The following is a 14,256-nucleotide window of genomic DNA, read 5'->3' as shown; positions in this document are numbered from 1 at the left end:
GAAGCTGCAACAGAAGAGAACAAAGAAGCCATGATGGAAAAGAAAGAAGAAGACCGCTCCGAAAAATAATGAAGAAGCCCCAAAGGAATAAAATGAAAAAGCCACAATGGAAATGAACGAAGGAGACCGATTGCCCAAGAGGATGAGTTTCACTGAACACCAATGTTATTTTTTTAACACCTGGCCACCAATTAACTCTGTAGCTATTCCCTGACCACCAATTTTTTTTTTTAGCATGGGTGGGGGTGGTTGGCCACCAATGTTTTTTTTCTAAATTGCAGAGGCCCAGGCCCCCACTGTTTTTTTTTAACTTGTAAGGGACCCTGGCCACCAATGTTTTTTTTAACTTGTATGGAGGCTCTGGCCATCAGTGGGGTGGGGGCTCTGGGAAGGGTAGGGCCCAGAAAATGTTCTTGTATGAGGCCCTGCGATTTCTGATGGTGGCCCTGAAATTCACGCCTGGCGAATAAATTTGCCCATCACTACTAAACATTTGTCATTCGTGATTTCACGCAAGAATCGCATGACAATCCAGAATTTTTACACGGTTCTCATAGGCGGTTTGGGCAATTTTGGTTTCCAGAAATTACACCATTCTGAATTTTCAGTGCATTTATAACCAAATAATAGCAAAATGTAAGCCCAGTTGTGTGTTTTCTTGAATTGGGTGCAACTGCATCAGATATTATAGGTAAAAAACAGCAAAATAAATGCAAAATTGAACTTTACACATTGCACTTATGTTCATAATGGCCCCCTACTTTATCCAAAAATACCCAGAACATATTTGCTAATCAAATCACAAACTCACACAATGGAATGTAATCTCTCCTAATCTAGTATTGCAGATCCAGTGCAGGGGAGAGTAGCCATGTATTATAAAGCCAATAGAGTCACATAATTGTTTTTACACATTCAAAATATAATGTTTCCTCTAAACCTGATACCGTTCTCCAAAATCAAGTTTAGCTTGTTTCTAGACCTCAAAAGGCAGTTTCTGGGAATTGGCTTTCCAACCCAAGGAGTCACTTAGAGTTTATTGTGTGATGCCACAGATCATTGAGACTCTCATTTGTGGATAAAAGTAGTCAAGTGCTGCCGATCGTAGATTCTATCCTCTGCACCACTTCCTGGTAGGGGAAAGTTGGCTTTTAAAGTTATTTCTTTTTTTCCTGCTTGTTTTCTCCCCATTAGCAGAGATCAACCCTAAACTCATAATTCCCAAGTGCTGCTTGGAGGGGTAAGTCATGGGTGGGGTTGGGGGGGGGAGGTGGCAGGGCTCCTTGATCCTGGGGACCAAGAAAGAATTAAGCAGTCCCTACCTGTACATAATGACACAGTGTAACCAACTCTTTATGGACCCAACAACATCAGCACTAACCTCCCTCTGCCATTTTAGAAATATGGCAATCCTACTCATAGTTCTCCATTGTCCCAGAAGTGTTCACACATGCAAAATATTTATACTTTTATTGCCCAGTTTATTTCTGTGATTTTATTGTAGTTTTCTGCTGCTTCCTTTCCCAGGCTGTGCAGGGGAGCTTGTGGCACTAGGCACACTGCACTGTAGGATAGGAACAAATCAGCACCTAAGCTGACCTTGAACATGAAGCATGTATTTGCCTATGTGAATGCAGGGCTGTGATTAAGTCTCTCCCTCCTATTGTGTTTCTGTCAGGGACTGTTAGAACATGCCATCCCTCATCTAAAACAAAAGACAGAACCGTAGCAGATCTATAGGGAGTGCCAATAAAGGGGCCAAGATATACATTTTTTAGCTCCAAAACCAGCACCAAAATTGAAGGGATTTTTAGTTAGGCTATACAGTCATATGAAAAAGTTTGGGAACCCCTCTCAGCCTGCATAATAATTTCTTCCACTTTCAACAAAAAAGATAACAGTGGTAGGTATTTCATTTCCCAGGAACTGGGGTGTTTTCTGAACAAAGATTTTAAGTGAAGCATTATTCAGTTGTATCAAATTAAATCAAATGTGAAAAACTGGCTGTACAAAAATGTTGCTAATTTGAATGTATATAACTGCTCAGTACTGATTACTGGCAACACCAAATTGGTTGAATTAGCTTGTAAAGCTTGAACTTCATAGGAAGTTGTGTCCAATCACGAGAAAAATTTAAGGTGGCCAATTGCAAGTTCTGCTTCTGTTTGACTCTCCTCTGAAAAGTGACAACATGAGATCCTCAAAGCAACTCTCAAAAGATCTGAAAACAAAGATTGTTCATATCATGGTTTAGGGGAAGCCTACAAAAAGCTTTCTCAGACATTTAAACTGTCAGTTTCAATTGTAAGGAATGGAATCAGGAAATGGAAGGCCACAGGCACAGTTGCTGTAAAATCCAGGTCTGTCGGGCCAATAAAAATACAGGAGCGGCATATGCGAAGGATTGTGAGAAGGGTTACAGACAACCCAAATACCTGCAAGAACATCTTGCTGCAGATGGTGTATCTGTACATTGTTCTACAATTCAGCACAATTTGCTTAAAGAACATCTGTATGGCAGGGTGATGAGAAAGAAGTCATTTCAGCACTCAAGTATACACAAACAGAGTCGCTTGTTGTATGCAAAAGCTCATTTAGACAAGCCACAGTCATTTTGGAACAAAGTGCTTTGGACTGATGAGACAAAAATTTAGCTATTTGGTCATAACAAAAAGCACTTGGATGGCGGAAGAAGAGCACCACATTCCAAGAAAAACACCTGCTACCTACTGTCAAATTTGGTGGAGGTTTCATCATGCTGTGGGGCTGTGTGGCTAGTTCGGGGACTGGAGCCCTTGTTAAAGTCGAGGGTCGATGAATTCAACCCAGTGTCAACAAATTTTTCAGGATAATGTTCAAGCGTCAGTCACAAAGTTGAAGTTACGCAGGGGTTGGATATTCCAACAAGACAATGACCCTAAACACACTTGGAAATCTACAAAGGCATTTATGCAGAGGGAGAAGTACAATATTCTGGAATGGCCGTCACAGTCCCCAGACTTGAATATCATCAAAAATCTATGGGATGATTTGAAGCAAGCTATCCATGCTCGGCAGCCATCAAATTTAACTGAACTGGAGAGATTTTGTATGGACAAATGGTAAAAAATACAGCCATCCAGAATCCAGACACTCATCAAATGCTATAGGAGGCGTCTAGAGGCTGTTACATTTGCAAAAGGAGGCTCAACTAAATATTGATGTAATATCTTTGTTGGGGTGCCCACATTTATTCACCTGTCTAATTTTGTTATGATGCATATTTTCTGTTAATCCAATAAACTTTATGTCACTGCTGAAATACTACTGTTTCCATAAGGCATGTTATATATTAAAAGGAATTATAAACAAAACTCCAAAGAATTAAGAGGGGTTCCCAAACTTTTTCATATGACTGTATGTCTGCATTAACTACTTCAGCTTTAAATAAACTATTATTTAATGCCAATGGGTCTATAAATAAAGACTGGGGAATGAAATAAATGCAAAACATAAATTAAAAACAGGCAGACTAATGGTTAATGCCTATTTGACTACTCAATCCTCGCTTATATAAGGGTTTACAAAAATCTCCAAACATGCAAGGTAGTTGGGCCTTTCAAACCACATGAAAAACTGCAGCCATCTTGGGCAGAGTGTTGTGAGTATAAAACAAAGTAAAGGTGTATTAATAGAAGGAAGGGACTAGAGGAGCCAGGAGTGTCTAATGGTGGCGATTGGAGGGAATAAAGCTGGTCATACAGTAAAACAGTGATCCCCAACCAGTGGCTCTGAAGCAACATGTTGCTCTCCAACCCCTTGGATGTTGCCCCTCAAAGCAGGGGCTTATTTTTCAACTCCTGACTTGGAGGCAAGTTTTGATTGCATAATATTTTTTTATTACCAAACAGCAGACTGCCAGTCCACACAGGGCTACCAAATAGCCAATCATATGCTTTATTTGGTACCACCCAGGATCTTTTTCATGTTTGTGCATTTTATGTTCTTTAATGAAAATGAACTCTATCTCCATTATACTTTAATTAAAAAATGTCTACTGTTTTTATAATAAACCTGATTTATTTTTATAATAAACCTTGTATGCAGTGAAATTCACCCTTCGTTTTACTTGCTCTGACAGCTGCAGATAAGAAACTTCAGATGGTCCCTAACTGCAGTTAAATGATCATACTTTCAAATGGCAGGGGGAGCCCCCCCCCCACCTTACTTCCCAGAACTCGAGCAGCTTTGTTTGTTTGCCTATAAAGCAGCCGGCGACTATGTAGAGATTTGTATTTGCAGACCCAGTGCAGTCTATATATTGATTAATAATCAGTCTTGCTGTATCGGCTTTTATGGCAGATATTATTTGACTTGTGCTGTTTTGATCATTTATGATGATCCCTAAGCTTAACCTCCCAACTGAAGCCCAGACCACACTGAGCATGTGCGTAGTCTAGGGGGCAGATTTATCAAGGGTTGAATTTCGAAGTAGAAAAAGCTTCGAAATTCGACCATTGAATTGGAATACTTCGAGTTTGAATATCGAAGTCGTAGTATCCTATTCGATGGTCGAAGTATCCAAAAAATGACTTTGAATTTCGAATTTTTTTACTTCGAAAATTCCCTCTAATTCACTTCGAACCTTGATAGATCTGCCCCTTGGTCTTGCAAAGATTGTTAACAAAGTTGCAAGATGACAGCCCCCTGCACCAACTTTGAAAGCATAAATCATTTGTTTAATTGGACTTTTGGTGCAGTGAGGGTTGCCACCTTTTCTAAAATTCTTTACCGGCTGGTGGGGGGGCGGGGCACAACGGGGCGGACCGTGGCGTCAAAAGGGGCGGGCCGCGTCACAGACACTAAAAGAAGCAAAAGAAAAGCTAAGTTCCAGGGGATTGGGGGCAGGCCTAGGGCTCTTTTTAAGCGTATTACTAATTTACCGGCAGCTACATTGCCGGTAAATTTGTAATGCCGGCCCTGGCCTTGGCAGGTATTTTAGGTGCAGTATGTTCATGTTTATATTTAGTATACAAAATACAGCATTTCTAACATTATTCTATTTAAACTTTACTTGCCCTTTAATGTGGCTTACAGGTAGGGTTGCCACTATTTTACTGGCCTGGCTGGTAAAAATGATGGTTGATCCCAATGTTATTAATAGGGAAAAAAGATAAATATATAGGAAGTCCGGTATTTTTTTTCCAGAAAAGGTGACAACCCTACTTACAGGTAAAAGAGGTTTGGGGATCCCATGCACTAAAAGATCCGCTCATATCCTTGTCTCAAATTAATGTATGGTTGCTAGGTTAATTTGGAACCTAGCAACCAGATTGCTTAAACCACAACTGGAGAGCTGCTGCTGAATAAAAAGCAAAGTAACTCCAATAACACAAATAAGAAAACCAACTGCAAATTATTTCAGAACATCCCTCTCTACAGCATGCTAACAGTTAATTTAAAGATGAATAACCCTTTAAAGTAAAAGGCAGGCACCAGGGGACGGTGAGGTTACTAGGGGTGGTGGGGTACTAAACAACATTGATTATTAATAAATGGTTTCAGAAGGCTTTATCCACTGTACGTCTTGATCAGTAAAGTGGTTTGCTCCCTAAGTTGTCACCAAAATGAATACAAGTCTGACAAATGTAATGAATACTGGTTTCTCCTTTATTACAGTCACAGCTACTTCACACTGTAGCAACGTTTCAAAACGTCACAACTACACAGCCTCCAGGAACCACCGAGAAAGAACGCACACAAGGCAAGAGCGGATTTCGTCCACGCAGCGGAAGTACGTCACATGCAAGCGCTGCGTGAAAGGTGAGTGAAGCCGAAAGTACTTCCTTTCCTGTCAGGGCGGCCATTGAGTTGGAGCGAGTGAGTAGATGTGCTCTTGTTTACTATCTTTATCCATCCTCCGTGTAGCTTCGCTGTATGCCACAGCTACGCTTACATTTAGCACAGGCTGGCTTGTATCCATTATATTATGTCAGAGAATCGGCTGAGCTGAAGGGGTATTAATGCTTTACAAAATCTTATATGCGGCCTTTGGACCTACCGCTTGTCAGGGTCTTTCCTATTAGAGCTTCCTCTGCAGTGCTCGGCTGATAGGGGTTGCTGGGAGTTAGGGCTAGTAAGGAAGCGCAGGTTTCATGGCCCCTGTGTACATAGCAATAAAATATTGTGATTTGCACAAGCTTTGTATTTACTACTGGAACGCAAACTATATATCATAATGTCAAAGGGCTGTATCCATGCTTTCTCATGTAACTCCCCTTCTCTAATGGCTGTTCAGTGGCACATGAGGCTCATACATTGCTGTTATTATCTTGGCAGAATTAATAGGCATATTTAGTATTTGGGAGGTGTTGCTGGGTCCTTGGTTTCATTTTGATTGGTGTGAAAGTTCCCAAAAGTACCTGCAGTAATGTTCCTTTTTATTTCCTTTAAATTAACATTTTCATTGCTGCCTTTGGGAATTCCCGTCAGAACAACATTCCAGGCAAATATTGCCGTTCCTGTATCAGATATTCAGCCATAGGTATAAGATGTTGTTTGCCCCAACATTAATGTTCAGATACAGGGTGTGCACAGTTAGGCACCCCCCCCCCCAGTCACTGTAATCGCTTGGTTATACCCCAGGCTTGTGCACAAGTAGAGTGAGAATATGAACATTAAGCAGAAAGAGAACTTTTTCACTCCTCTGCTGCATGTTTTGGTGCTCAATCGGATGTACAACCCAGGGGCTGCCGGGTAAGTGATAATAATCACCGGGGGTGCCTAATGTCTGCACCTCCCCAAGTAGTATCACCTTCTTTTTAAAAGGACACCTGTCATAGTAATGTTTTCCCTGCAAGAGGTGTGGGCTAATAATGCCTGCACTTCTGTTGGGGTGGGAACAGTATTATTACATTCGTAGAAATCTCTGCTTCCCACACCAGGTTGAGCTTCCAGTGTCTTATTACTCTGGGTCCTATAGGCATGAGCATTTTCTGTTTTTTTTTCTGGCTTATTTTTTATAATCACTTATATCTACCCAGAGGTGGATCACTGTTTAGCAAGTGTGAGCCAATGTCTCCTTGGGCCTATTGGGATTTTAACAAAAGACAAATGTATTAGAAGCGTGTGTCCTGTTAATAAAATCTAACTTTTTCTCTTTGCAGAAATGGGCAAGTTTATGAAACCTGGGAAGGTTGTCCTTGTCCTAGCTGGACGTTATGCCGGTCGCAAAGCTGTCATTGTGAAGGTACCTTTCTAAATACGTTTACAAATATGCTATCCTTCGCTTAAGATTCGGCCAAATCCTAATTTGCATTTGCAAATAAGGGATGGGAAAGGGAACATTTTTTTACTTCCTTGTTTTGTGACATGCAAAAAGGATTCGGATTCAGCCGAATCCTGGTGGAAAAGGTGCATCCCTATATGCTATATTTGGTACAGTGCACCTACATGGTTTCCAATAGATCACACAGACCTTTGATGATTTGCTTCACATCCAATTAACCTTGTGGAATGGGAGTAAATAAATTAGATTGCATCTTGACCCATATCAGGAAGTGATTGGATTAGCATATAATGTGCAGGTTATATGGCCGTCATCTTGTCTTTTTGTTTAAGAACCTTGCTGTTGTGTTTTAATAACTTCTAAAACTACAATTTGTCTGCTCTGGCCTATTTGGATTAGCCACAGTTTAATATGTTTATGGCAGCTTATTAGCCCGTGTGCAGGGCCTTTGATATTTCATTTTTGTGTTCCTTTACATACATATTTCCTTTTCTTATGTTATCAAAGTCTGGCCATTGTCTTCTTTTTTTTTTTTTTTTTTCTAAATACATCTCTCATTAGAACGTTGATGATGGCACCTCAGACCGTCAGTACAGTCATGCACTTGTTGCTGGCATTGACCGTTACCCTCGTAAGGTGACTGCTACCATGGGCAAGAAAAGGATTGCCAAGAGGTCCAAAATCAAGTCTTTTGTGAAAGTATACAACTACAATCACCTTATGCCAACCAGGTAAGTGGTTAACTTATTTTTAATCTTTTCAGATAGTTGTATAATCACTAGCTGCTATTACTACTTGAGCAGGCAAATCAGTATGCGTTTGTTGTAAGCACAACTCATTGAAATGGTCTGCTGTATACATCTTTCATTGTAAGAGTTACTAGACTAAAAGTAAAACGTGCCTCCTGTTTAGTTGATACAAGATACTAAAGTCCATTTCAGCTTGTAGCCAGCAAAGGGAGGAAAACCATTCCTTTCTGTTTCCAAAAGGGCAATTGGACAGTCCATGGATGAACTTAATACAGGTATGGGACCCGTTATCCAGAATACTCGGGACCTGAAGTTTTCCGGATAAGGGAGCTTTCCGTAATTTAGATCTGTGCCTTAAATCTACTAAAAAATCATTTAACCATCAAATAAACCCAATAGGCTTGTTTTTCCTTCACATAAGGATTAATTATATCTTAGTTTGGATCAAGTACAAGTTACTGTTTTATTATTACAAAGAAATAGGGAATCAATTTTAAATAATTTGATTATAATGGAGTCTATGGGAGCCATCCCGTAATTCAGAACTTTTCCGGATAACTGATTCCATACCTGTATTACACCGTTAGGTCATACTTTTGTCCTTGCTCGAGTGAAGCCTACATTTTCTGTCCTGCTCCGTTTTTACTACTAGAATGACAAGTGTTGGTTTTTTTATTAAAGTGTAATTATGAGCAACTTTGCAATATACATTAAGTTTTTCAAATGTATTTGTTTAAAATGCTTTTTAAAAGGTCCTGAAGTCTTTATTACTATAGCACATTACTTGTATCATGTTGTGTTTTTAGATACTCTGTTGATATCCCTCTTGACAAGGCTGTGGTGAACAAGGATGTCTTCAGAGACCCAGCTTTGAAACGCAAAGCCAGACGTGAAGCAAAGGTTAAATTTGAGGAGAGGTATGTACAGTGCAATGTAATTCGTGATCTTGGACTTTAAAGGAACAGTAATATAATGCAGTGTTGCCCTGCACAGGTAACTGCTGTTTGCTTCAGAAAAATACACAAGCTGCTGTGTAGCAATGGTGGCAGCCATTCAAATGAGAAAAGGCTCAGGTTACATAGCAGATGGCAAATAAGCTCTGTAGAACATAATGGTGTTATCTGTTATCCACTATTTAACCTGTGCCTTTTTTCAATTACCCCCATTGCTACACAGCAGCTTGTTTATATAAACTATAGTAGTGTTTCTGAATCACAACAGTTTTACCAGTGCAGGGCAACAGTACACTTATGTTTTCATTACTTAAAAACATGAATTTTGTGGAGTTGCAGTCACCCTTTAAAAGGAACAGTATCTGTAACTTAAAGGGGTGGTTCACCTTTCTAAACAGTTTTTCAATTGCTCTTCATTATTTATTTATAGTTTTTAAATGATATGCCTTCTGATTCTTTACAGCTTTTAAAAGGGGGGTCACTCACCCCATCTAAAAACAAATACTCTGTAAAGCTACAAATGTATTGTTGTTGCTACTTTTTATTACTTGTCTTTCTATTCAGGTCCTCTCCTATTCATATTCCTGTCTCCTATTCAAATCAGTGCATGGTTGCTAGGCTAATTTGGACCCTAGCAGCCAGATTGCTGAAATTGCAAACTAGTGAGCTGCTAAATAAAAAGCTAAATAACTAAAAAACCACAAATAATAAAAAATGAAAGCCAATTGCAAATTTCTCAGAATATCACTCTACTACGAAACATTAATTTAAGGGTGAACAACACCTTTAATTTTTTATGATTTTAAGTTTTAGAACCTAAAAAGAAGGGGAAAAAGGAAATGGCATAGTATGTATTAAGGTCCAGTGAGTACACAAAATATCAGAATGGGACTTATCCCCATAGGCCCAAATTATACAGAATTATCACATGACCATGTTGTAATTAAGGATAAAATGCAATTTTTATTAACTACCATGCCACATACTTATTAAAACCACTTAAAACATAGAAATAGCGCTGCGCTGGGTGTAGGGATCCCTGTACCCTAAAACCAATTTCTGAGGAGCTCCTATATATAGCTATGATGGATATTCACTTATATGATGTGGCTAAACAGCCAAAATTCCACTTCAATATGTAAATGTAGGTACTTCAACTCCAATTGGTCACAGGGAAAGGAGATAAGCCATTTGTAATCCACACCGTCCAAATCAATTACAATGTTTCACCACGATATATTGCAACTTGCTCGTTGCTATTAAACAGTTCCCATGCATCGGGTGTGGTAAGGGTCAATGCTCCATATATTGGGAGCGGAGTAAATTGGGGAGAGGTTTCTGGATGGCTCTACTTGTGGCCGAATTAGCCGTGTAGTGCTGTATGGTCTCGATAGTAATGGCCGCCCGCCGTTACCAGCGGTCGCAATGCGGCCACGGCCCAAGGTGATGCAAATTGTGACAATCACCTTGCGTATTAGCCCAATAAGTCCTGCCAATCCCAGCCTCTTATTGCCCAAATAGGTTTATACAGACCGTTGTGATCACGTCTGCACCGTGCGTAACTCAACGCTCCCTTGTAGGTATGCTTTGCTGGAGAACCCTACGGCGCCTTCCAAGTCCAGTCCAGTGTCCAGTGAGTAGTACAGGTCCAGTAAAGTTAAAACCAGTGGTTACAACTCACATGCCCTATCAAGTTGGTAATGCAGTTCACCATATGGAGTCAAAGCTTTTTCCAAAATAAAAAAAAAACTTCTTAGGGGTATGAACATTAAAATGTGGAGTTAGAAAAAACTGGGCTTCCTGGGGGGTATAAGTTTTATTCAGCTATCAATACATATGGATGGGTCATGTAAATCTTAACCTTGGGGTAGGGGGGGGGTTCTTGGCACTACGTGGACAGTTCCTTTTACATATCTGTTCATATTGGGGGAGGGTGTCCCTTTTTCTGGCTGTCATATGTTCTATTTTCCTCATATCTGCTACCCTGCGGCTTATATCAAGTAGTGCTTGGCTGGGGTAGTTTTCGTCTACAGGCTGTTAGAAAATAGTTGAGCAATCTGCTTGTCTAGTGGTATAGTCGTATGGTTTCCCAACTAGCGTGGTAAAGGGGGTCCAGGGGTTCTGTGTAGAATACCCAAGAGGGATTTTACAGATTTCCAGAATGGATTTATTATGGGGCAGTGCTACATTGTGTAGCAGTGTTCATCTATTCTTATTAACCGAGTAAGTTGTACTGGCATTGAAACCATGACCTCCCTACAATTGGTATATGTAAAGTCAGTGGGACTGGTTTACTTACATTGGTGCTATATTACATAAGTGTTTTCAAGCTGTGTTTGAAAACTCTAGTACAAGCTGGAAAATGAAAACACACCTAATTAGTTGCTATTGGTAATTGAAGTATCAGATAAGCACTCCTTTGTAAATCAAGCTCTGCGTCTGCATCCGACAGTCATGTCTGAATGCTGCGACACCATCAGACATTTGTATTTCTTAACTTATTTTCTGTCGCCTCCAACTTTACGCCTGCGTTTTGGTGCACCATGTCGGATCCGCCAGAATCGCGGTTAAGACACTCATGTAGTTGTACCCTAATACCTTACATTCAGTTGCTTGCGCATGTTCAGATCCCTCTGTTATGTGATCTGTGCGGTTTTTGCAAATTGTTCTGTGCCTCTAAGTAAGACATTTAAAGGTTTTGTTGAATGTTTTTTACATGTAATTTTCTAAGTTTCTGCTGAATTGTGTGTGTAGTTATTTCTTATTAAGCTGGGTTTCTTTAATCCTGGTATTTTAGCTATCTTGAATAAGTCCCCTTAATCACAGTACTGTAAAACAGCTAATGTTTATATTAAAATAAGAACACTCAAACTGTGGTAATGTAAAAAGTGTGTGCAATAAAAATGCTTAATGTTTTTTTCCCCACAGAAAAAATTCATTGACACCATTCTGCTTTTGCTTTACAGGTACAAGACAGGCAAAAACAAGTGGTTTTTCCAGAAGCTCCGGTTCTAAGTATCATGTCAATATAGTGCGCAATTAAAGTTTCTCAAAACCCCATTTATGTGTTATTGCACTGTAACCAGTGGTTTCTTTATTAGGTTAGGTGTGAGACATGTAAAGTGGTACTCTGTTGCAAGTAACAATAACGTGGAACTGAAGCTGCTGGAGGCCCGGCATGAATATTCATTTACCTAATGCAGTCTTTGCTGCCTCCTTGTTTATATACAGGTTCTTAACAGAGAAAGTGATGGTAAATAGCAGGTAGAGGGTGCTGGATATTTAAGAGGTGGAGAGGGCTAGGGGTGCAGCATAGATACATTTTACAACTGTCATCAATGTCTTCTTAATGCTAAGTACCAAAGCATGCATTTTTTTTGTATTCCAGCACCCCTTGTAATTTCCTACATTTTGAGTTTATCTTGCAAAAAAATTATTAAATCCTTATGAGTGCAAAATGCTTAACCCTTTAAGTGCCAGCAGAATTTCACATTTTGGTTACGCGAAATGCCAGCCGTTTTTGAAACATTTTGTGCTCTCTCACTTTAGGGGCATTTTCTGAGGGGAAACCTATAGTTTATCTAGGAAAACTATACATTGTTTTTTTCGGTAGAAACTGAGCTTTCTAAATCTGCCTGAGTTTTCATGTATTTCCACCTGTGCAAAAAAATTTATAGTGCTAAATACCAAAAAAAATGAAAAATTACCATTTTTCATCGTATATCAATTTATACCAGAAAAATATTTCATTTTACGGATGAAAATCCAACTGATTTGGAAAGCCTTATGTCTCTCGAACGTGCCAATACCAGATATGTATAGTTTTAGGGAGATTTAGGACTTCTGTACCTCAAAAACTCCCGGCAGTATATTGCCGAATTTTGAAAGCACTAAGGCAGAAAACGGCATGCTTTAGATTCCAAGGCAAAAACTCCTGAAACCGTAGGTTTACCCCAGAAAACCATACATTTTTGAAAAGTACACATTCTGCCGATTACAAAATGGGTAATTATGTCTCTCTACTCCCAACTACCAAACATAAAAGCTTGTCTGAACATAGCGGTTTTTCAAAAAAAAATTCAAAATTCTGAAAAATCATTTCAAAGGTTTTATTTTGCTGCTCCGCATATCCCAAACTATATTAGGTACCAAGAAAAAGCACCTGAAATATGATTGCCAGGGGTCCACTGAACAGTTTGATACCCATTATGCATAGGTTTACCAAAGTATCTGGCATTTAGAGACACCAATATGAAGTTAGCACATCCAAATTGATCAGGACTTTACTTCAGCTACTGAGAAATCAACACATTGACTGCATTTTTTGTGGGGTAAAAACACAGAAATATATGTTTACCCCCCAAACCCATATATTTTTGGAAAGTACACATTCTACCGAATCTAAAATGGGTACCCATGCCTTTCTGCTCCAAACTACTGAGTCGCAAGGCTTTCCAAAAATTGTCAGTTTTGGTGAAATATGTGAAAATTGCCTCAAACCTTCAACTTCCCAGCACCATATCACCCATGTATCATTATGCACTAAGAAAAAGCACCCTAAATATGATTGCCATGGTTTCTCTGAACATTTTGGTGGCCATTGTTCCTAGGTTTACCAAAGTATCTGGCATTTAGAGGCCCCAAAATGAAGTTAGCGCATACAAACAGTCCCGTGGGTAACTTCAGCTAATGAAAAATCAACACATTGACTGCATTTTTGTGGGGTAAAAACACAGAAATATATGTTTACCCCCCAAACCCATATATTTTTGGAAAGTACACATTCTACCGAATCTAAAATGGGTACCCATGCCTTTGTGCTCCAAACTACTGAGTCGCAAGGCTTTCCCACAATTGTCGGTTTTGATGAAATATCTGAAAATTGCCTCAAAGCTTCAACTTCTCAGTACCATATCACCCATGTATCGTTACGCACCAAGAAAAAGCACCCTAAATATGATTGCCAGGGTTCCTCCAAACAGTTTGGTGGCCATTGTTCATAGGTTTACCAAAGTATCTGGCATTTAGAGGCCCCAAAATGAAGTTAGCGCATACAAACAGTCCCGTGGGTAACTTCAGCTAATGAAAAATCAACACATTGACTGCATTTTTGTGGGGTAAAAACACAGAAATATATGTTTACCCCCAAAACCCATATATTTTTGGAAAGTACACATTCTACCGAATCTAAAATGGGTACCCATGCCTTTGTGCTCCAAACTACTGAGTCGCAAGGCTTTCCCACAATTGTCGGTTTTGGTGAAATATCTGAAAATTACCTCAAAGC

The 14,256-nt window shown here is 39.5% G+C and overlaps 1 protein-coding gene across 2 annotated transcripts; it reads left to right on the top strand.

Annotated features, from left to right (window-relative positions):
• The first annotated feature begins 5,844 nt into the window (after positions 1 to 5,844).
• Positions 5,845 to 12,029, top strand: rpl27.S (ribosomal protein L27 S homeolog). Of its 2 annotated transcripts, none has more exon segments than NM_001086954.1 (5): positions 5,845 to 5,859; positions 7,146 to 7,228; positions 7,829 to 7,998; positions 8,823 to 8,933; positions 11,936 to 12,028. In NM_001086954.1, coding segments are annotated over 4 exon segments (411 nt in total). In that variant the 5' UTR covers positions 5,845 to 5,859; positions 7,146 to 7,147; the 3' UTR covers positions 11,985 to 12,028.
• Positions 12,030 to 14,256: the final 2,227 nt, after the last annotated feature.

Source organism: Xenopus laevis, chromosome 9_10S (genome assembly GCF_017654675.1).
Source record: "Xenopus laevis strain J_2021 chromosome 9_10S, Xenopus_laevis_v10.1, whole genome shotgun sequence".
In the NCBI taxonomy this organism is placed as follows: domain Eukaryota; kingdom Metazoa; phylum Chordata; class Amphibia; order Anura; family Pipidae; genus Xenopus; species Xenopus laevis.
Note: the sequence above shows the minus strand (reverse complement) of the source record. Positions and strands in the feature narration are given on the sequence as shown.

What these genes read in the sequence shown, in the direction of transcription:
- rpl27.S (XM_018237243.2), top strand. Translation starts at nt 7,148, where the DNA reads ATGGGCAAGTTTATGAAACCTGGGAAGGTTGTCCTTGTCCTAGCTGGA. An exon ending in GCAAAGCTGTCATTGTGAAG is followed by an intron (nt 7,229 to 7,828) that starts GTACCTTTCTAA and finishes ATCTCTCATTAG; the next exon opens with AACGTTGATGATGGCACCTC. An exon ending in AATCACCTTATGCCAACCAG is followed by an intron (nt 7,999 to 8,822) that starts GTAAGTGGTTAA and finishes TTGTGTTTTTAG; the next exon opens with ATACTCTGTTGATATCCCTC.